The sequence below is a fragment of the Akebia trifoliata genome, chromosome 8 (assembly GCF_017979445.1).
Source record: "Akebia trifoliata isolate Shusen 1 chromosome 8, ASM1797944v1, whole genome shotgun sequence".
In the NCBI taxonomy this organism is placed as follows: domain Eukaryota; kingdom Viridiplantae; phylum Streptophyta; class Magnoliopsida; order Ranunculales; family Lardizabalaceae; genus Akebia; species Akebia trifoliata.
The window spans coordinates 20,273,286-20,296,661 of NC_141382.1; the positions used below are offsets into that span (position 1 = coordinate 20,273,286).

Consider the following 23,376-nt stretch of genomic DNA (forward strand, 5'->3'; position numbering starts at 1 on the left):
GCTCTTTTCTGCAGTCATCCTATCTATGGGATTTTCTAGATGCCACTCTGACCATATTTGTTTTATTCGACGAGGAGTAGATGGTCGCAATACCATTGTCTTGGTTTATGTGGATAATATTATAGTAATTGGGAATGATGCACAGTGGATTGACAGGGTTAAGAGGCAATTGGGTAATGCTTTTGAGGTTAAAGACTTAGGTCCCCTCAAGTACTTTTTAGGGATAGAGGTAGCCTGCTCACGTCGTGGTATTTCATTATCTTAACGCAAATACACATTAGATCTTCTTCAGGACACTGGTATGTTTGGTTCTCGTCCTGCCTCTTCCCCAATGGATCAGAATCATTGGCTTCATGCTGAATCTAGGGAGCTTTTATCTGATCTTTCATCTTACCAAAGACTCGTAAGCCAGTTGATTTATCTAACTAACACTAGACCAGATTTGACATTTGCAATTAGTGTAGTCAGTCAGTTTATGCATGCTCCGCGTACCTCTCATCTTGACGCTGTGATGAGACTATCGTTGTTCTTCTCACCGGAGTTAATAATAATCTTAGTTTTACCTTACTTGTGGGGCAAGCAGGGGATCGAACCCAAGAGAAAGGAGGAATAGAGCTAAGCTAAGAAGATAAAATTCAAATTAACTAAAAGGAATTAAAATTGTTTTTCTTTGTATTTTTGAACTTATAAGAAGATGTAAAATTGCTAGAAAATAAACTAAAGTAAATGAAATTAAAAGCAAGTAAACTTATGAATTAAAACACCATTGGAGGTGGATCTACCTAAAACATGTTAATGAGAAATTTCTAGTCTCTAGCCTTTTTATAACTCAATCATAAGGGCTTGGTGTTAGCTCCTTAGATCGGAAAGTTTTGCAATTAAAATGAAATAAAGGAACAAAAACAAAGTAGAATTTCTTGAGAACTTCTTACTACAAATTATCTAATTTAAGCATACTTTATCTTGATCTAATCTAAGCATAAAGTATCTATATTAAGAATAAAATGTGCAAGAAACTTAAAGAGAATTCATAAGCATTTTAAATAAAAGAAAGGCATAAAATTAGAAATAACACAAGAACTTGCTCTAGGCTTTTCCACTCTCCAATGGAGGGGAACTTAGCCTAATGTCATTGCAAGAGAGGGAAGACAAGAGATGAAAGAACTTTTCTTCATTTCATGGAGAAAATTACAACTTCTTCTTCTTCTACTTCTTACAAGACTAGTTAACCAAAAGAAAATAACTAGAAAATGAAAATACAAAAAATAAGAGAATAGGCAAAGAGCCTTAGATTAAAGGAGTCTTGGATAAGAGAACCAAGATGGGACCCTTTCTCTAGAAATGAAGGCTCTATTTATAGAGAAAAATGTGTGTAGAAGAGTCTAAAAGTAGCCTCCACTTTTCTTTGCACAAAAAGACAAAAGAGGAGAATATGAGTTAAGGATTAGGGCATTCCAAAGGATTAGGGCATTCCAAAGTGTTAGGGCATTCCAAAGTGGGCCCAAATGCTTTTGCCTTGAGATTTTGATTCCAAATTGTTGATTTTCTGCACAAGAAACACACGTAATTAGATTTATCTAGTAAATGAATTTATTTATATATAATTAAGCCTAATTAACATGCAACGTGGTGGTTTGAGGCTTATCATGATTATTATCTTAATATAGAGAAATAGGTACAAAAATCAAGATAAATATCCAGAAAATGTGCGTATAATTGAGTGTTTGGAGACACTCATCACGCTGTGCATTGTATCTTTCGCTACTTGAAGTCTCGTCCTGGTCTAGGCCTATTTTATTCGTCTACTACTCAGTCGCATTTGTCCTGTTTCATTGATGCTGATTATGCGGGTTCTCTTACAGATAGGAAATCTACATCTGGTTTCTGTACTCTCTATGGTGGTAACCTTATTTCGTGGAAAAGTGAGAAACAGAGTGTGGTTTCTCGTTCGTCTACTGAAGCTGAGTATCGTGCTATGGCTCTTGGCACATGTGAACTTCTTTGGCTTATATCTTTGCTGACAGAGTTGGGATTTCTTTATTGTTGGTTCCTCCTCGCTGTTCTGTGAAAACAAGTTTGTTATCATGCTTGCATCTGACTCAGTCCTTCATGAAAGAATTAAGCACATCGAGGTTGATGTTCACTTTCTTAGGGAGAAAGTTCAATCTAGTGTACTTGAAACAGTCTTTGTTTCTTCTTCAGATCAACTGGCCGATACGCTTATAAAGTCTGTTGGACCTTCTATCACTAACTCTCACCTTGCCAAACTGGGTCTAGTTGATATATTTGCTCTAGCTTGAGAGGGAGTATTGAAAATCTTAGAATAGTTAGTTCTAGTTTTACTAATATTAGTTTATTTCGGTTTATTCCTTTGTAAGGGCATTTATGTCTATTCTCTTTTTATTGATTATAAATATATGTCAAGCTCTCATTATGGGACTTGACTTTTCTTTTCTAAAATTCTTCTTACCCGATTTCAGAGTTTATTTTATGAAAATGGGTATCTGTTGTATAGTAATTGTATGAACAATTTGACGAATTTATCTTTATGCCCTTGAGTTGAATGTAGATCCACAGGAAGGATAGATAAGTAAATAGAAAATATGCCCATACATATATAAAAAATTTAGTAAAAATAAAAATTTTCAAAATTGCGTATATAGCCATCTTCATATAAATATTACATGACTGGTTCTGTAATTTTTGCAAAATACTCGGCCATTTTTGTAAAACACTAATGTAAATGCTGCATCCACAGTCCACACCAATGGGAGAATGTCAGCTACTGCATTGCATTGACAATCATACATATCAAGCCAATGTATACAAACTCAGTCGATTTGTCCATGTTGACTCATTTTGAGTGGGCACCGACTTGAGCCATTCAAGTGACTCAAGACTATCTTGACATTATCGAGAATTATAGTTTGAACAAATACAGTATTAAGTATATGGTTTTATATAGTTTTAACTAAGGCTTAAAATCTCCTGTTGTTTTGGTTTTTCTAAAAACCAAAATGGAACTGAAACATTCTGAAACAGTTGGAATGTTTTGTTTTTGATCAAATACAAAATGATTTGTATTCATAAATAAATGTAGAAAATGATTTGTTTCACAACTGCCATTCACATTAGAAAACCTATACCCTTAATTCTTCAAATATATCTGCTTCTCTTCCATATGGACATCTTTTTTATTTAATTTTTTTCTCTTTTAGGTGCCCATGTTTGAAATTATGGATGAGAAACTCTTGGATGCGATATGTGATCGCCTCAAGCTGGCACTTTACACTGAGAAAAGCTTCATAATCCGGGAGGGTGACCCCGTTGATGAGATGGTCTTCATCATGAGGGGAAAACTATTAAGTGTGACTACCAATGGTGGAAGGACTGGCTTCTTTAACTCTGATTATCTCAAAGCCGGGGATTTCTGTGGAGAAGAGTTGCTGATGTGGGCATTGGACCCACACTCCTCCAACCTCCCCATCTCGACGAGAACTGTGCAAGCCCTTACAGAAGTTGAAGCCTTTGCACTTGTGGCCGATGACTTGAAATGTGTCGCCTCCCAATTCCGAAGGCTACACAGTAAGCAACTCCAGCACACTTTCAGGTTCTACTCAGAGCAGTGGAGGACATGGGCTGCATGCTTCATACAAGCCGCTTGGCGCAGGTATTGTAAGAAGAAAATGGAGGAGTCTCCACGTGAGGAGGAGGATCGATTGCAGGACTCTTTGGCTAACAATGGTGGTAGTTCACCAAGTCTTGGTGCAACCATATACGCGTCAAGGTTTGCTGCTAATGCCTTATGTGCCATTTGGCGCAATGGGACACGCAAGACTAGGTTGCCAGAGAGATTGCCACCAATAATGCTTCAAAAGCCCACGGAGCCTGATTTTTTTTTCTGAAGATTGTTAAACTGTCATCGTGTGTGTCAGATCATTGTGTATATAGCATATAGTGTTGTTTAAAATTTTGGACCGTTTGAAATGTAGTGGCCAATACATTCAGATATAGGCCGTGAATGTAACTATACATTTTATGTTATTGGAATATCTTGGATTGTGTATTGTCTTGGTCGAGATGAACTCATTCTATACGAATAGGGCGATGCCTTGATACGGGATTCTAAATTTTGGTTTGTAATTTCTCCTACTTCTGTACTTAAGGAAATTAAAAAAAATTATTTGAATATACAAATTGCATTCTCTCCCATCCAAATGTGACAATATTTACCTCCCAACTCAAAAATAAAATTCTTGTGAAAATTATCGGAGGCAACCCTAATCTTTTTCTTCCTCTTCCTCTAGGAATCAACAATTGACAAGCAACAGACTTCATCCTTTATTCCACTTCCACGCATAAAAGACAACTGGCTCATCATGAAAATACCTAAGCTAAACCAAGAAGTATATTCAGACATACAATCAAACGCTGGTATTGTATTTTTCAGAAAATATATATATATATATCCTGGTTTTTTTCTTATAAAAAGTAAATTTTCCAGAGGTTATCCTTAAGACCATGTCACAGGGGAAGCCCCATTCATTGATCCAAACCTAAGTTGTAATCCAATTTGATGGGCCATTTCCTTAAGAGGCCGAAAATCACTGAAAATAGAATCTTTATTGTCCAAGCTTCAGTATATCACTATTTCCACATCGAACGACTTGTTGGATCGTTCAGATCAATGAGATGGGCAGCTGGTAGTAGAGCAACAAAATTTGATTCAACAAACAGAAATCACTGATGGAATGACATGAAACAGGAATATACCCTTCAAAATTAATATACAACAAACTCTGATGTAAAACAACATAGATCTGTATATTAGATGAAGAACTTAGTAATTTACATGTGAGGAGTAACTAATCTCTGTAACCAAGAGAAAGGATGTACTAATAGAGGTGGCTAGAGAGTACAAGAGGCTTCAGCTCTGTTTTCATCTTCGCTGAGCTACCACAAAGAATTGAATCCAAAGTTGAAACAGCTTCAGTGATATATTTCCCTTTGTTTAACATGATGCAACTTGCCCTGTAAAAGAAAAGTACATGTATCTAAATTTCACATCAACCAAGATGGTTGGAAGTAAATGAAAATTTGTATTTATTCGTCTTTTCCAAATGAAGATCTTTGTGTTCTGAAGGATTGTGGAGAATCGATATAGTTATGCCCAAACCAAATATATGGCTCACCAACAGAATCATCTGTCACATTCCATAGTTAGAGAGAGAGCACCACTTGAATGGGCCAAAACTGCTGAAAACTCGCACCAACCAGATGACCCCAACCAACTGATTAGTGAATGGTGTTTCCCGTGGACTGTTTAACAATGCCTATCAGTCCTCATCCACAACTTTCAAATTAAGGTCATCCGATTGGTGCAATTTTTTAACTTTGAAAATCCAGAAAGCCAAAAAAAAAAAAAAAAATATTCTTTTTTGAAAGTTGCTAGAGTTGACTCAACTTTTTGATTAGTGAGTGGTGCACACTTCGAAGAGGAAACAGACTAACTAAAAAGGGTCCCATGGACCGACATGATTAATGTTCACTCTTCAAGAGATTTGCATCTACAAGAATAGGGGTACCAACTTAACTGAAAACTAAGGGATGCCAATGATGTTGCCGTTCAATAACAACGGAGAGTATTTTTTGAAGATGTCAGTGTCATAGGAACTCTATCCCGGCCCTGAGAGTAATCTTTGTTCCATTCTACTTTACAGAGATTCTATAGCCACACCAACTTTTGCTAATACCACCCCAATTCACATGTAAATCACCAAAGAATTAGCACATATCTTGGGGTGGTGTTAGCAAAAGTTGGTGTGGCAATAGATGTTCTCCTATTTTATTAATTTTTTTTTTATAAATATAAATTATATTAATGAAGAGAAGAAAAGGAGGCTGAGATAGCCCCCACACAACAAAATCAGAAATACAACAACCAAAAAGAAGAAAGGAAGCAAATAAATACGCACGACAGGGAACTATGTATCACAAATGGTATCTCAGTTAAAAACAAAATCTTGGAAACCCACTCCCTCAAAGTCTATACTCATTTTAGACCAAAGGAAAAGGAAACCCAAGATCTCTAATATCACTGTATGCAATGAGATTGGCAAAACATACTAGGGTTGCTGTTTTTTTAGTGCAAATTATGCCCAGATTTCTAAGGGTTTTCTTTGAGGATTTTGTATTTAGATGGGACTTTATGTGTGTTAGTTTCCTTGGTTGGTCACCTCGACCACCTTTTGTATCTTTGTTCCGACTTTTTCAATAAAATTTATATTTATCAAAAAATAAATTATTTTATGTTATTTATAGGTAGGGTTCAAGAGCCAATAACATAACCAAAGTGTTTAGTCCTCTATATGGGTTAAAAGTTTCACAATGGACTGATTTTTTGTGAAGGTGATCTCGATGGTGAGGAGCTCATCCTCACAAAAAATCAGCCCATTATGAAACTTCTAACCCTAGTTTACAAGTTGAAGAATTGTGGACTATCAATTCTCAACATTAATTTGTATAGATCATCTCCACAAAAAATCAGCCCATTCTGAAACTTCTAACCCATATAGAACAAAATTTTGACTCCCAACTTCAGCTGCCTAATGGGACCCTATTTATATAGTGGTGTATGCATAATATAGTTGAACTTTTCCATTCACTAATGAACGATTGGTAAGATACAAAACCACATACCTCTTTCCATTAGCCACATCTGTGATCTCAGCCCTAGAAGGCAAACCGGACTTGACGAGTGATTCCAGAACCTGAGTTGCCCAAATGACAGGAATGTGAGACGCACCACAAATAGATAGAATCTCTTCCTGCATGTCTGCCAGCTTCTCCCATCCACACTCCACGGCAAGATCTCCTCTCGCAATCATAACCCCCAAGGGATTTGGGGACTGCATCGCATGTAGTAGCAAAAGGGAAAACTTCTCATACCCACTACACGTCTCAATTTTTAATACAACCCCGAAGTTCCTAAGTTTCCGCTTCTCTAGTTCTTGCTGAAGAACAACAACATCAAGGATATCTCGGATGAATGAGATTCCCACCATGTCGGCATGAATAGCAACAAATTCAAGATCCACCAAATCCTTTGAAGTGAGGCCTTCAAATCGAATATCACTCTCAGGGATGTTGATGGACTTCCCTGAGCCAAGTTTAGAGCTCTAAGACCAGCATAAGTGATAGACACAATTATCTCTGAGATACTCGTTCCTTGGATTACTCCCCAAATCTTTCCATCATCAAAAGCAATGGGCTCACCAGGTTTGACTGAATCAAAAAGACGGCTACACGAACAAGTTATCCTCAACGCACCAGCTGTTGATCCACCAAATTTATCTTCTTTAGTTATAGATGGTTCTCGTGATATAATTAACAAGTCTCCAATTCTCAACCTGATAAATTGCTCTATCGGGGGGACATCCACTACTCGTCCAACCGAAAGTTTTCCCTTCCTTCCCTTCATATTCAATGTCGCGCCTGATTCAACATAAGCAGTCCTCGAACATTCAGCCACACAACCAATACCAGCAAAAACAGAAAACTTTTTAGAAATCTTTAGCATCCTTTGTCTTCCTCTGGCATCACAGAACCTCAGAATATTACCCACCTGAAGCCTACTAAGAAATTGTTGATTATCTATGAAAAGAACTGCATCTGGGGACAAGTGTTCAGGAGGGGGACCTGATCCTTTGTGAGACAACCAAACTTGAGCTGGGAAGATCACATTTCCACTAGTATCCTTCTTAGGGGATATTTTCATCACACATGGGCCAACCTTCATCTGACCTGTCCGGAGCTTTGGTCCAGTTAAATCCATGAGGATCCGACATGGTTTCTCCAGCATCTGAGAGCTTTTCTTTACCCTTCTGATTATCTCACTCCAAATGCTAGGGTCACCATGTGCACAGTTGATTCGTATAATGGTGGCCCCTCTCTTGATAAGATCACTTATAAGTGTTTCACTCTCGATAGCTTCGTTGCCGACTGTTACCATAATGTGCGTAGTCCTCCTGTCTTGAAGTGGACCCAATAATGAATCTCTGTGGGAGGATGCCTACTTCCTCATTGCAGTAATCGTGAACTCTCCCTTCTTTCCCTTCTGGTCTGAATGTTCTCGAGTAGATGTACTACCATCGACAACATCAAGGTTTAGAGTCATGGAATCCACATCCTTTTTGCTGTTTAGAGAACTAGATTTCAGGTTTTCCAACATCTGGATCCCTGCATTTATACTTGCAAGAACATAGGGGTTTACGGTTTCCAAATTCAGAAGCCCAATGGAAGAAAGTTCCTCTTTGAGTTGCTGAACATCAAGGCATTTTAATGCAAGATAATGTATTAAGTTTGTTGCACTGACTAAATAATTTCTGCTAAGACAAACAAACCAAAAGATGACCCATTAGTAAATAAACAAATAAAATTAGAGTAAGAAAACCTCAAATGTTTTTGGCTAGGAAGAAATTAACTTATCCTAACATCTATTTCAATCCAAGGTGTTTAGCCTTAAAATGTCCGTGGTGAAAACAATTCTACATTTTCGTTTAAAAGATTATTCAGGTTAAGTAAAACAATTGCATTCAGATGTAAAACTCGTCCAAGAAAATGAAATTAATAACATACCGGTGGCATAGTTTTAGCCGAGAAGAATTCCATTGCTCCATTGCTCCATTGCTAATAGATGCAAATGAACAGCCTTTAATTTGTCAAGAAGGTTTCCTTGGTTCACCGAATGCTCAGGTATACCTTGAATGAGGTTCATTTCTGAGTGTGGAACAGATGCAGCAACTTCAACATTTGAATCCTCAGGACTTTGATTATTTCCCGAGGCTTGAAAGATAGATTTGAACATTTCTTTTTCGTTGTAAGGTTTTGAACTGCCTCTTTCAGGTTCCTCATTTCCTTTTAGAGTAGCAAAAACTATATGATTTCTTGTGAAGCTACCTTTTTGTTTCGCTAGTTGACTGAGATGATACCCAAACACTATGGTTGTAGAGTGAAATCTACTTGCTTGATGTGATAACTTTCCACTTGTATTGAGAGATGTGAAATTGGACTGACTAGCTCTCTGAACAGCCTGCAAATTCAAAAAGATACAACACCTGAGATGGTTTCCATAACAATCTTGGTAAAACGTCCAAGTTATCATCATAATTACAAGGTTTTTCTTTGAAGCCATACAGAAGTAAGTTATTTTTATTATTTGGGCAAGATTCTAATTGTGAGTGTGCTTGATTAACAAAAGAGGATTATCGTTGACTTGTGCTCCATGTGCAATGCTTATAGTAAATCCAAGCACCATCTCCTTCTCCATCAGAATTAGCGGGTTTCTTCGAAGATTATGTATTCAGGTGGAATTTCTCTGAAAAATGGAGGAGTAATTTTATGTTTCATGTATTCTCTTTCCTCCCTTGTAAAATTTAGATTGATCGAAAAAATCATGTCAGACGAATACGGGGCCAAGAACCCAGATTTTTCCAAAGCCTCAGAAACAACAGTGATTAAACAATCCTACCATCCTAATATCATATTTAGTCAATAAAAAATTTTGAGTGATCTACCTAAAAAAGCATCGCTAGGATGTTCAGGATGCATGAGGCCTTTTCGGCTTGCCATGCATCCAATCAATGAGAAGAGACAGCCTGGTGGAGAAATTGTGAAGCACCACACAATTATTGGAAGAGAAGCAATTACTGGTGATATAACAGTTGGAAACAAATGCACAGAAGCATTATAATATGCATGCATAATGTGTTAGAGGGTAAAAGGTTTCACTTACATGGTTTGCAGGAGAACACTGACTTGTAATCACATGAACTGAAAGTCCCTGCAGCGTCATCTATGCACCGATGCTTAGAAACATATCAAGTTGTGACCTGCAAAAGAAAATAAAAGAACGATACTTGAATTAAAATCAGACAAAATGAAAAAATAGGAGAAAAAGTCGGAAAAAAAAGGAATAATGTCATGAGATTGGTTGATAATTATACATCAAGTACTAGTCTTTAAACAAGATAAGATAATGACAATATGAACATATATATTTCTAAATACCGCATCTTCCTTAGCTGGGTAATAGGTAATTTTGAACAAGTTTCGTGCTATTTTTCCAGCGTATTTGGAGACGAACAACTAAACTGAGTCATCTTGGTCTTGAACAAGTTTTAAAACAATGGTCTTTACAGAGTTAATATGGTGGTTATTAGGAAAAAGAGTATATTGACACTACTAATGATATGCATATCGGAGTTTCAACTAGCAGACAATGGAGTTTCTAATTCCAATGGGTATCCACCAAGGATCTGAACTAAGTCTATACCCTTTTGCACTAGTTAAGAGAATTAACAATTCCATATGCAAAAGGAGGTCCTGTGGTGTATGTTATTTGCAGATAATATAGTGTTGGTAGGTAAAACTAAAAAGATAGTAAATTCACAAGTAACTATGGGAGAGATCCATTAGAAACTAATGGTTTTAGATAAGTAGGAACAAGATAGAATATATGTAGTGCATCTTTAATCAAGAAACCTCCATGTACGAAGTATGGGTAAGAATGGTAAATAAATATATAAATATTGATGCAGAAGTTGGTGAAGATGCGACCAAATAAAATTAGGTTAGGTTGATTAAGTGGAGGATCACTTTTCAGAGTAATGTTATTGACATGTACTATCAATCTAAAGATAATTTTGCAAGAAAAAAAAAAGACTAGTTATGCTTTATGGAGCTGAATATTGGGCTGTCAAGAAATGAAACTTTCATAAAATAAGCTTAGCTAAGTTGCAGAAAAAATTTAGGGATAGCTCCTCCAATAGACGTAAAATGAGGCGAAATCATCTGAGATGGTTTGGGCAAGTGCAGAAAAGACCAATAACAATACTGACAAGAAAGAAAGAATGCTTTGGTGCAAGTCGAGGGCTATAAAAGAGCAAGCGAAAGACACAAAATGACATGGATGGAGATAGTAAGAACTAGTGTAAAGGAAAATTCCTTGTGCAGTCAGATAGAGATAAGGATATGGTTTACATGACAATGATTATGTCTTTTCTGTGCTTATAAATTGCATGAAATTCAGAAAAAATCACAATCTTCTTGGTCGCTCACACAAATCAAATCCAACAACACCAAAAATTCAGAAAATTCCAATAATGAGGTCAAATTCATTGTAACACAAAGCCTAATCGATAAAATAAATATATATAATAATAATAATAATAATAATAATAATAATAATAAAACAGAAGTTTAACACTTAGAACATGAAATATAGAGATTTCAGAAAATTCCACAGATGAGATCAAATTCATTGTAAACAAAACCTAATCGATCAAAAACAGGAAATTTACAGCTAGAACGTGAAATATAGAGATTTCATGAATCAAAGCTAGGTTACTTGATTGAAAATTAAATAGAGATCTACTAATAGATTCTAAGAATCAAAACTCTGAAAAGCTTAAACGAGTAAAAAAAATGGAGAATAAAGGAGATAACTTTTTGGAGATTTGACGAAGAAAGATGAAGTTGGAAAGACTTAAAACACAGAGGCTTTAGGACTTTTTGTGCAAATGAGAGAGAAAGAGAGAGTACAGCATGTGCCAGATTCCAATTGACACAAGTCCTTCCATTGGGATGTTGGACCAAAGATCTACACACAACTTATACACAATTATAATCCATCCTTAACAGCGAGAACTTGGACTAAAGAAACTAATTACATTAAGTCTTGAACCTTGTCAAATACGAAGGTTCTATCAATCTGCTTGCTGGTTATGTTTTGAATTGCGGACACTTCCAGTCTATTTTCATTGCAGGAAATCACAACAGGTGTTTTTGCCATTAACTCATCCTCACTTAAAGGCCTACGGATACAGAACGTGTAATTGTCCAACATTCAGAGATGAACTCCACAGATAACTTGGAATTTGAAGGAAAAAAACATATATTTTTTTCTAACCTGCAACGGAGAAGAACCTGAACATTCACTCCTTTATCTTTATCATGTTTATTACTCGAGTTTACATCCCCCAATCTGGGATCTCTTGTGGGTTTATCGCTTGATTGTGGTGTTTGAGAAGGGGAAACTGACATCAGTCCCCTCTCCTCTGCTGATGCTGAGAATGTGAAGAATCCATAACTAAATGGATCAATGAATCTCCAATATTCCTGCAAAATAGTTCAACAAATAACATCAACTATGAGCCTCAAATCAAATGCTCCAACAATCAAGAATCTAATCAACCTACCAAGAAACCCCAAAAAAGCTCACAGATCGAAGAATTAAATCCTACAATCTGAAAATCAAGTTTGAAAAAATCAATGTACCTTACGAGTTACGAGTCAACAAAATAAAGATTAGTGAAAAAAATTGAACATATATTTGGAAAATGTCAACAAAAATCTTAATCCACAAACAAAACGCAGGAAAAAAAATTCAGTTTTCGAAACATTAAGAACATTAAAAACAAATTAATGCAGCAAAATCTTACTGTAGGATAGAAAATGGTGGATCGAACTTTCAAATCTACAATGAAAGTAGATCAAATGAGATAGTTGAATCAAGCTGAAGACTTAATGTAAATCGAAGTGTCGTCCAATCCAGTCCTTCAATGGTGGAAGAACAATCCAATAAGATTTAAACGTCTATTAAAGAAAATATTCCAGAATCTCTAACGATGATTTCAAGCATTTTGAGCGAGATGAGGACAAATTTGAGATAAAATAAAGTAGCAGCACAGTAGCAGACTAAGAAGAAGAATATGAGACGATTTATCCTTTTAGAATATTCATTCTTAGGAGAAGAATCAAGTTCTTTGGACAGAGCGGAAAGTTCCACAGTATCCATCGGGAACACCGGATCACCTTCAATGGTAGAGACATGATTCTTTGGCAACAAATGTACATTGAGCTCACTTGACCTGTCTGCAACGCATGCAGAGGAAGTTTTGATGTCCTTTACAAGGGTGAGAAATGACACATTATCATCCGGTAAAACAAGATTCCATACACAAGTGGATACACAATCTTGGGATGGCGTAACATGGGGTTTTATAGTCTGTTTGAACTCTTAGATTCTTCATAGCTGGTGATTGGGATCTCAAATTCCTTGGCATGAGCGAAAATTGTCGGAATATCATTTCGAGACACTGAACCCAGAAGACCTTGAGAACTAGACGTCAGGTGATTTAATGGAGTACTCGCTAATGATGTCAGATCTCCCAAAGGAAATACCTCAACCTCAATTGATTGTTTGAGAACTTTATTTTTGTAGGATGACTCAATAAGTTCTTTGGTCACAAATAAAAAAGATGACGTATCATCTATTGGTTGTACCAAAAAATAAAAAATAAAAAATCCGTTGATCGCAACCAATCCTTCAATCGCATACTATTTGACTCCTCTGCAATTGATGCAAAATCAATCACTTTTTGGTAATTTACTGGAGGCCAAGAAAAACTTCGCAATATCATCCAACACCAAATCTCCTTCACCACCAGAAATTTTCTCTCACCCAGCATGCCAATCACCAAACCAAGGCTCATTTGAGTCCATTTTTTCAGCAGATGAAATTCTTTCTACTCTGATGGCCTCCTTGTAGAATTGTTTTTTCCTCAGAGCACTAGCCATTAGAGACCTTCAACACATCAAAATGGACTGGTAAGAATCACGTATTACTTGAATACACCTTCGACCTCAATATCTTAAAATGGCAGTAGCCAATATTATAGAGAGCTACTATAGGCACCCCAACTATTACTTACACCCCAATTAAAGATTAAAACACACTTTTTAAACATTAGAAAGGTTTGGCGCAAATTATAATATCAACATTATAACACTCAAATTTAGACAATTTCAGTAGTTGTTTACAATAATGGTTAGGCTCATAAAATCCTAAACCCAAAAATAGAAATCAAGAAAAAAAGAAAAGAGAGCTTCTATTGTCACCCCAATTTTTACTTACTCTCAATCATTCACTTATTATTTTATTTTTAATTGGGGTGAAATAAGTAAAGTTGGGATGCCAATAACAGCTCTCATAAATATGACTAACCTACAGTTCTTGGAAATAACAGCTTTAGCGTGTTCCATAGAGAGTCCAAGCAAATATGACAAATTGGCAACATCATATGGCCTTCTTTACTTTATTTACAGAAGCGGCAGCACTTGACAAAATGAGATTTTTCCCTCCTGTCCAATCCACTAGCAACTACAAATTCAAGTAATACGCTTAGATTACAAACTTGATGCTTGGTTGGAATAACTATAAATACTTAATATGCACAAATACTAATACTTCTACTGTGTTTCAGGAACCTAAAAAATGAATAATTAAATTTTAACTCAATTCCACTAGGCTTGGGAATACCTCTGATAATAGTAACCTTAAAATAAAATTAAAAAAAGATCCACATTCAGTTATGATCTTCAGCCACAATTTTTTTTAAATTAAGAAAAAATCCAAATTTTGTTTCGTTCAATTATCAAACAAGTGGGCTCTTGGGGCACTTTAATTCCCAAAAGTATTTAATTTTCATAAAGCATGCCACTACTTTATCTTGCTCTAGATCCGAGTCAGATCTTGATCAACTACTCATATTTTAGCAGCATAATAGCAATATTCTGACATAGATGATGGAAACAGCTTCACCCACTTCACTTCTAAGGCTCAAAGAGCATATTTTAAAAGAAACAGGTTAAACAAGGCAATTAGGGATGATCTTGACGAAAATTATTGTTATAGATGTCTAATTGATGATAACTAAGAGATCAAAAAATAAAATAAAATTGCCACACCCGAATAGATGATTTTAGAAGAAAATAAGAATTCCACAATGAAGAATTATTTAATCAAATTTGTTATGTAAGAGAATGAAAAACATGGTTACTACTTTTCCTAATTGTTAAAAGAACATGAAATCAGATGAGAAAGGGACCAATGGTTCAGGATAGTTCATCATGGGTGACTAGAGATGAAATAATGAGCTTCAATTAGAAAACCAAGCCAAAGTAACTCGTTTGGCACCTGATACTGAGATTCAAGAGGTTCAAAAGCATCACATCAATGCTAAAGTGGACAATTTGGCTTTCTAGAAAATTCATTAGCACAAAGGAGACAAAGAATTCATTGTTTGTAAACTATGATTGATGGTTTTCAATTCAACACGGAGAGCACCACCATTTGAATAAATCATCGAGGCCATCAATTCTTTAAAGATTCCCCCAATTTTCTCTGTATTTTGAGATCAAGTTAACAAAATTTTCTATTTTACAGCAAATAAATTCTCACCTTGGCATTTGTAACCATTTGCCTCCTTGCTTGAACATCAGAAATAAGATGAGAGTACGTGATCTCAAAATATACTCCGCGCTGCATATCGACACCAGAGTAAGAACGTCACTTCAAATAATTGATCCTAATTTACACAACTATAAGACATTATACAATAAACTATCATAGTCAGGCGAATTCAAGAAGAAACCTCAATCGCAGCTTTGACCATTGGAAGCTTCAATCGAAACGGTAGTTTTTCGGAGAAATCTATTGCAATTATATCTACCTACACCAATACAAGTATACAACACTCCAAAATCATTATTAAAAAAAACTTCAATAATTCAAAGTAAATCAAAAACAATTTCTTCCGCAAACCTCAGAAATTTTGCAGGTTGATCGAATACAGTCTGATTAATGGTCGAACAACGATCAAATCGTAAGTCTTCAGAACTAGATTTTCTAGATTCAATGCGGCGATATGAACCAAATTATCAACGGAAACTGTCAAACAGGTATACTGGCAGAAAGGAGAGTTCATAGGAACGTTTAAGAGATCTCTGTGAAACTTAACGGAGGAGTAGAGAGTTGGAGCTACTTTAAGCAGAGAAGAGATGGGGGAAGAAAGAGATTGTGCGTCTGTGAGAATCAGACATTACGCCTTTGATCAAACGGTTGTAAGCGATTCCACTGTAACCTAGTTCCATAGCCTTCACTACAATCTTCAATCTCGCTTTCTTTCGAGTGTTTCTGTCGGGCAAAAGTTTCTCTGATCCTCCAACAACTACTGCTCCTTCGTTGTAAGGGATGTTGAGAATGAAGAAAACCATTTTAATGGCTTTAGGGTTTCAACTATTGGCTTCTGTAATCTCTGAAACCACTGTGTCTCAGCATGTGTGTGTGAGAGAGTAACCAGATTTTAGGGTTTCGGTAAAAAACGAACATGGATCGTTTTACCTTCTATAGTTTGATTAATTATGAGGCGCTATCTACACCCACTCACTACTTTAAGTAATGTACTAGTCGATGTATTTAGCAAAAAGTTCTCATCGTTTCTTCAATTGATTTATTTTAAAACAAAAAATAATTTATAATCTTTCAATAATTTTTGGTAAATACATATCGAATATTTTCAAAAAGATTCAATAATAACATACTGAACACTTTTCGCATGGGATCTAGAGTAAGAAATTGTTTGGTGCGTAACTACTGATCAAAGAATGATAAATTCAGTATAAACATACTGAAAAATACGTTATTGTACGATACATACATACGAAACAGTTCTTTACAAGGCAATACTTGGTGAAAAACTGTGTTCAATATGTATCTACTGAAATAGTACTGATGAGTTAGGTATTGACTTCCCGAACGTACTGAAAATTTTGAAAAAAAAAAAAAAATTTATACAAACAATAGATAAAATTGATTTTTAATATGATTCATTTGGAAAACGATTAAAAACATTGTTTTTTCTCCTTTAAAACAAAAGCATATTCATGCTCTTCTATCTCTATCTAAAATACTTTAATCTATTTCAACCTCATCTTCAATCCTTGCTTTTCAATCTAGTCTTTAATCCCTTGTAAAAACAAAATCCTTGATTTTGTACTCAAAAGTTGATCCCAAAATACTTATCTATTAAGATTCAGTTTTTGCCCTACACATGTATCTGCTTTATATTGGATTTTGGAGAGAAATCGGATTTTTTGCCTCCTCTTTCTCTTCTCTTCTCTTAATCGTCAAAGATGCAACACATTTTTTGTTACCATGCTTGAGATCTCCTCTCCAATGAACAACAATGGGAGGGAAAATGAAAAAAAAAAAAAAATCTAAATAGCCCAGAACAAGCAGTCACTGAAAAAATATGCACACCTCATAAATCAAGAGATTACTTACTGATGGTATGAGCTCAACTCATCTTAAATGTGCATTATTTGCAGTTCAGAACAGATAAATCTCCTTTAATTTGCATAATAAACAGAGAACTTTGGAAAAATCAAACAATTTATAATACCAGCGAACAACTTATAAATCCTACTGTTTAAATTATCACCCTTCATACATCTAAATCATCTTCTCCAATGTGGGTACTGTTTGATAGTAAGGTTGTGCCTTACTAAAAAAAATAATGAATTAAGTCAAGAAAGGGAAGAAAAAAATTATATTAGAAAAACAAGACATTCTCAACTATTTTGATTACTTGTGTTGGTCAAAACTGATAACGTAAGCATGGAGTCCTTACACCATGTTTATCTTTCTATTCGACTTTCGAGATTTTTTCTTGGTTAGTACAGACTTCAACAAAGGCTTGAAAGGAAACGGGAAAGCTCGAAGAGATGTCATTTGCTTATATCTGGTCTTCCCTGCAAAAATAGAACCAAGAGGATTAATGATCAAGCAGGACCAATTTTATAAATGTGATGGCTAGAACGATTAATAATTGTCATTGATACATAGGATCGAACTCTACATGTCAATTTGGTTGCATACCTGATTTACATTCGTCCAGTCTTGAACTATTGGTTTCAATTAAACCTTCTTGCTTTTTTTTCTCGTCAGGTACAATTAAAGCTTCATTGGGTGGCACATTATTTGAAACCAATGCTACATCTTCTTGCATCTCAACATACGATACCTCCAACAGACTGTCATCCGCAAGTGAAACTGCATCATTACTGTGTTGTTTGTGCTGTTCAATTCTGGGAAAATCTCTACGTATAGACACGTCACATCCAGTCAAAACTAAGTTTGTTTGCTCCCTTCCTTCTGTCTTAGTTGAGACTTCATTCATTCCCACATCGTGTGAACCAAAAACTACACCAAGGCCATTTATCCTTTTAGAATATTCAATCTTAGGAGAAGAATCAAGTTCTTTGGACAGAGTGGAAAGTTCCACAGTATCCATCGGGAATACCGGATCATCTTCAATAGTAGAGACATGATTCTTTGGCAACAAATGTACATTGAGCTCACTTGACCCATCTGCAATGCATGCAGAGGAAGTTTTGATGTCCTTCACAGGTGTGAGGAGTGACACATTATCATCCGGTAAAACAAGATTCCATACACAAGTGGATACACAATCTTTGGATGGCGTAACATGCGGTTTTATAAGTCTGTTTGAACTCCTAGATTTTTCATAGCTGCTGATTGGGATCTCAAATTCCTTGGCATGAGCGAAAATTGTCGGAATATCATTTTGTGACACTGCACCCAAAAGACCTTGAGAACCAGACGTCTGGTGATTTAAAGGAGTACTCGCTAATGACGTCCGATCTCCCAAAGGAAATACCTCAACCTCATTTGATTGTTTAAGAACTTTATTTTTGTAGGATGACCCAATAAGTTCTTTGGTCACAGATAAAAAAGATGACGTATCATCTGTTGGTCGCAACCAATCCTTCAATCGCATGCTATTTGACTCTTCTGCAATTGATGCAAAATCAAGCGCTTTTGAAGTTATTGGTAATTTATTGGAGGCCGAGAAAAACTTCGCAATATCATCCAACACCAAATCTCCATCACCACTAGAAATTTTATCCCACCCGACATGCCAATCACCAAACCAAGGCTCATTTGAGTCCATTTTTTCAGTAGATGAAATTCTTTCTACTCTAATAGCCTCCTTGAAGAATTGTTTTTTCCTCAGAGCACTAGCCATTAGAGACCTGCAACACATCAAAATGGACCAGTAAGAATCACATATTACCTGAAGACGCATTCGACCTCAATATCTTAAAATAGCACTAGCCAGTATTATAGAGAGCTGCCATTGACACCCCAAATTTTACTTCTTACACCCCAATTAAAGATTAAAACACACTTTTTAAACATTAGAAAGGTTTGGCTCAAATTATAATATCAACATTGTAACACTCAAATTTAGACAATTTCAGTAGTTGTTTACAATTACGGTTAGGCTTATAAAATCCTAAACCCAAAAATAGAAATTGATAAGAAAATGAGAGCTTCTATTGGCACCCCAATTTTTACTTATTCTCAATCATTCACTTATTATTTTAGTTTTAATTGGGGTGAAATAAGTAAAAGTTGGGGTGCCAATAGCATCTCTCATAAATATAAAGGTTGACTGACCTGCAATTCTTGGAAATAGCAGCTTTAGCGCGTTCCATAGAGAGTCCAAGCAAATATGATAAATTGGCAACGTCATATGGACCTCTTACTTCATTTACAGAAGTGGCAGCACTTGAGAAAATGAGATTTTTCCCTCGTGTCCAATCCACTAGCAACTACAAATTCAAGTAATACACTTAGATTACAAACTTGATGCTTAGTTGAAATGGCTATAAATACTTAATATGCACAAATACTACTACTTCTGTGTTTCAAGAACATAAAAAATGAATAACTAAATTTTAACTCAGTTCCACTAGGCTTGGGAAAACCTCTGATAATAGTAACCTAATAAAAAATAGAAGTATCCACATTCAGTTTTGATCTTCAGCCACAATTCTTTAAAAGTTAAGAAAAAATCCAAATTTTGTTTTGTTCAATTGTCAAACAAATGGGCTCTTGGAGCACTATAATTCCCAAAAGTATTTAATTTTCATAGAGCATGTCACTACTTTATCTTGCTCTAGATTCTAGTCAGATCTTGATCAACTACTCATTTTTTTTTTTTTTGTGTGATAACGAAGGGTATCCGGGCTAGCTTGCGCGCATCCTGACTAGTCCCTACGCCCCACACCCAGTCTATGGCTGGTGCCTGCTTGGTCCAAGCCAGTGCGTGGCCACCACAGGAATATATAGTTGGTGGGATTCGTACTTGAGACCAATTAGGGATCAACTACTCATATTTTAGCAGCATAATGGCAATATTCTGGCATAGATGATGGAAATAGCTTCACCCACTTCACTTGTAAGGCTCAAAGAGCATATTTTAAAAGAAACAGGTTAAATAAGGCAATTGGGGATGATCTTGATGAAAATTATTGTTATAGATGTCTAACTGGTGATAACTAAGACATCAAAAAATAAAATAAAATAGCCACATCCGAATAGATGATTATAGAAAATAAGAAATCGCCAATGAAGAATTATTGAATCAAATTGTTACATAAGAGAATGAAACTCATGGTTATTGCTTTTCCTAATTGTTAAAAGAACATGAAATCAGATGAGAAAGGGACCAATGGTTCAGGATAGTTCATCATGAGTGGCTAGAGATGAAATAATGAGTTTCAATTAGAAAACCAAGCCAAAGTAACTCGCTCGGCACCTGATACTGAGATTCAAAAGGTTCAAAAGCACCACATCAATGCTAAAGTGGACGATTTGGCTTTCTAGAAAATTCATTAGCACAAAGGAGACACAAAGAATTCATTGTTTGTAAACTATGATTGATGGTTTTCAATTCAACATGGAGAGCACCACCATTTGAATAAATCATTGAGGCCATCAATTCTTTAAAGATTCCACCAATTTTCTCTGTATTTTGAGATCAAGTTATCAAAATTTTCTATTTTACAGCAAATAAATTCTCACCTTGGCATTTGAAACCATTTGCCTCCTTGCTTGAACATCAGAAATAAGATGAGAGTACGTGATCTCAAAATATACTCCGCGCTGCATATCGACACTAGAGTAAGAACACCACTTCAAATATTTGATTCTAATTTACACATCTATAAGATATTATCCAATAAACTATCATAATCAGGCGAATTCAAGAAGAAACCTCAATCGCAGCTTTGACCATTGGAAGCTTCAATCGAAAAGGTAGCTTTTCGGAGAAATCTATTGCAATTATATCTACCTACACCATTACAAGTATAAAACACTCCAAAATCATTATAAATAATAAAATAATAAAAAACTTCAATAATTCAAAGTAAATCAAGAACAATTTCTTCCACAAACCTCAGAAATTTTGCAGGCTTGATCGAATACAGTCTGATTTAACGGCCGAACAGAGATCAAATCATAAGTTTTGAGAACTGGATTTCCTGGATTCAAGGCGGCGGCATGAACCAAATTATCAATGGAAACTGTCAAACGGGTGTACTGGCGGAAAGGAGAGTTCAGAGGAACGTTTAAGAGATCTCTGTGAAACTTAACGGAGGAGGAGAGTGTTGGAGCTACTTTAAGCAGAGAAGAGATGGGGAAGAAAGAGATTGTGCATCTGTGAGAATCAGACATTACGCCTTTGATCGAACGGTTGTAAGCGATTCCACTGTAACCTAGTTCCATAGCCTTCACTACAATCTTCAATCTCGCGTTCTTTCGAGTGTTGCTGTCAGGCAAAGGTTTCTCTGATCCTCCAACAACTACTACTCCTTCGTTGTAAGGGACGTTGAGATCGAAGAAAACCATTTTAATGGTTTTAGGGTTTCAACTGTTGGATTCTGTAATATCTGAAACCTCTGTCTATCAGCGTGTGTGTGTGTCTGAGAGAGAGAGCAATCACATTTTAGGTTTCGGTAAGAAAAACAAATAACATAGATCGTTTTACGCGAGAGAGAGGGAGCAATCAGATTTTAGGTTTCGGTAAGAAAAACAAAGAACATAGATCGTTTCACGCGAGAGAGAGAGAGAGAGAGAGAGAGCAATCAGATTTTAGGTTTCGGTAAGAAAAACAAAGAACATAGATCGTTTCACGCGAGAGAGAGAGAGAGAGAGAAATCAGGATTTAGGTTTCGGTAAGAAAAACAAATAAAATAGATCGTTTTACGCGAGAGAAAGAGAGAGAGAGAGGGCAATCAGATTTTACGTTTCGGTAAGAAAAACAAAGATAATGATCAATTGTGGGGCAATGTCAACACCCACTCGTTGCTTCAAATAATGTACTTGTGGGTGTCTTTAGCAAAAATTTGTCTCATAATTTCTTCAATCGATTTATTTTAAAATAAATAATAATTCATAATCTTTTAATAATTTTTGATAAATACATATCAAATATTAAAAAAAAAAATTAGATAATAACATTTCTTTTATTTTTGCTAACCGAGTGTCCGGCCAACTTGCATGCACCACGACTAATCTTGGGGAAAAATTAGATAATAACATACTAAATGCATTCTCTCCTCGTTGAGAAAAAAACCTTTAAAGAATCAATGGATTAGAAGGTCCATATTGGATTCTTAAAAGGTCAATTTGGTCTATGAGTTGGACCTCAATGGGGGCCCACCCACCCTTTTCTCTAGTGAGAGAACACAAAGTTAGCAATTTGATGAATGACAATAAATCGATATGAGATTAATTTGAATATGATTCGAAATATACAATTAATTAGTGGTTCGTTTAAAAATTCATTCGAAAAGTCAAAGGACTACAAAAATGTGATACGAAAATAGTTCGGGTATAATTTGAGTTCAACACTCTTGAAAACTTTCAAAAGTTTGTGTGTACACACATTAAATTTTTCAAAGTACTCATATCAACATATTAAAGAAGAGTCGTGCTACTGACGCCTACCATATACGCTCTTGGTGCCCACTTACTCATGGCGTCCACCTAATCTTTCATAATACTCTTTTCGTCCACTTAGTAAAATTCTTAAAAGTCACTTAATGAACTTTGGTAAGTTCAAAATCGAACTTGTTTTAGCTAATTCAATATCTAACTATCAAATATTACAAAACCAATTCTATATGTACTGACATACCAAAAATAAAGATTTACACAGGATAGTTTTGTTCTATGGGTGCCTATTGTTCATTATAAAATAGATTCGATAAGTACCTATCAAACAAAATTTTCCTGTGTAAATATCATGTTCGGTATGCTAGTGTCAAATCTTTGTCTATAAGATCGGTAGGTATCTACCAAATATTACGAAATCAATTTGGTATGTACTAGCATACCAAACACAAAAATTCACACGAGATAGTTTGATTCGGTAGGTACCTACCGTTCATTACAAAACAAATTCAATAAGTACCGGCTGAACATAAAATTTTCGTGTAAATCTCTTGTTCGGTATGCTAGTGCCAAATCTTTGTATATAGGATCGGTATCTATCGAACCTTGAAATAATGATTCGATATTGGCATACCAACCCAAAGATTTCATAAATAATTTTTTTCACGTGAATGACTTCAAGTCGATTGATTTTTGAGGTGTAAAGA

The 23,376-nt window shown here is 35.6% G+C and overlaps 1 protein-coding gene and 2 pseudogenes across 13 annotated transcripts in view; 1 reads left to right on the forward strand and 2 right to left on the reverse strand.

Moving 5' to 3' along the window:
• The window catches only part of LOC147396355 (cyclic nucleotide-gated ion channel 1-like), a 15,078-nt pseudogene extending 10,960 nt beyond the window's left edge, over positions 1 to 4,118 (forward strand). Inside the window, exon 6 of the transcript XR_015180457.1 lies at positions 3,219 to 4,118. The product of XR_015180457.1 is annotated as a cyclic nucleotide-gated ion channel 1-like (transcript). The remainder of the gene's footprint in view (positions 1 to 3,218) is intronic.
• Positions 4,119 to 4,756: 638 nt separating this feature from the next.
• On the reverse strand, positions 4,757 to 9,890 carry LOC147396356 (plastidial pyruvate kinase 4, chloroplastic-like; annotated as a pseudogene). The gene is made up of 4 exons (XR_015180436.1): positions 9,794 to 9,890; positions 8,638 to 9,091; positions 6,700 to 8,384; positions 4,757 to 5,031 (listed from the first exon to the last, which is right to left on the reverse strand). The product of XR_015180436.1 is annotated as a plastidial pyruvate kinase 4, chloroplastic-like (transcript).
• On the reverse strand, positions 9,794 to 22,021 carry LOC147396357 (uncharacterized). Of its 11 annotated transcripts, XR_015180439.1 has the most exons (10): positions 21,170 to 22,020; positions 20,988 to 21,065; positions 20,795 to 20,875; positions 19,385 to 19,539; positions 17,780 to 18,957; positions 17,532 to 17,652; positions 15,302 to 15,382; positions 12,501 to 12,615; positions 12,258 to 12,305; positions 12,037 to 12,177 (listed from the first exon to the last, which is right to left on the reverse strand). XR_015180439.1 is itself a non-coding variant. In XM_086450027.1 (8 exons), the coding sequence occupies exons 1-8, from the start codon at positions 21,620 to 21,622 to the stop codon at positions 12,102 to 12,104; spliced, it is 2,223 nt and encodes a 740-aa protein (XP_086306153.1). In that variant the 5' UTR covers positions 21,623 to 22,021; the 3' UTR covers positions 11,970 to 12,101. The 11 variants fall into 11 exon arrangements, 3 of the variants coding, with proteins under 3 accessions (XP_086306153.1, XP_086306152.1, XP_086306154.1); XR_015180437.1 differs by lacking the exons at positions 12,258 to 12,305; positions 12,501 to 12,615 and adding an exon at positions 9,794 to 9,890 and having other exon boundaries at positions 11,986 to 12,177; positions 21,170 to 22,021; XR_015180438.1 differs by lacking the exon at positions 12,258 to 12,305 and having other exon boundaries at positions 12,036 to 12,177.
• Positions 22,022 to 23,376: the final 1,355 nt, after the last annotated feature.

Bases quoted from the DNA above. Each gene is read 5' to 3' on its own strand.
- LOC147396357 (XM_086450026.1), bottom strand. From the start codon at position 21,622: ATGGTTTTCTTCGATCTCAACGTCCCTTACAACGAAGGAGTAGTAGTT. The intron at 19,540-20,794 runs GTGAGAATTTAT...TTGAATTTGTAG, and splicing joins AAATGGTTTCAAATGCCAAG to TTGCTAGTGGATTGGACACG. The intron at 13,646-15,301 runs GTGAGAATTTAT...GATGTGTTGAAG, and splicing joins AAATGGTTACAAATGCCAAG to GTCTCTAATGGCTAGTGCTC.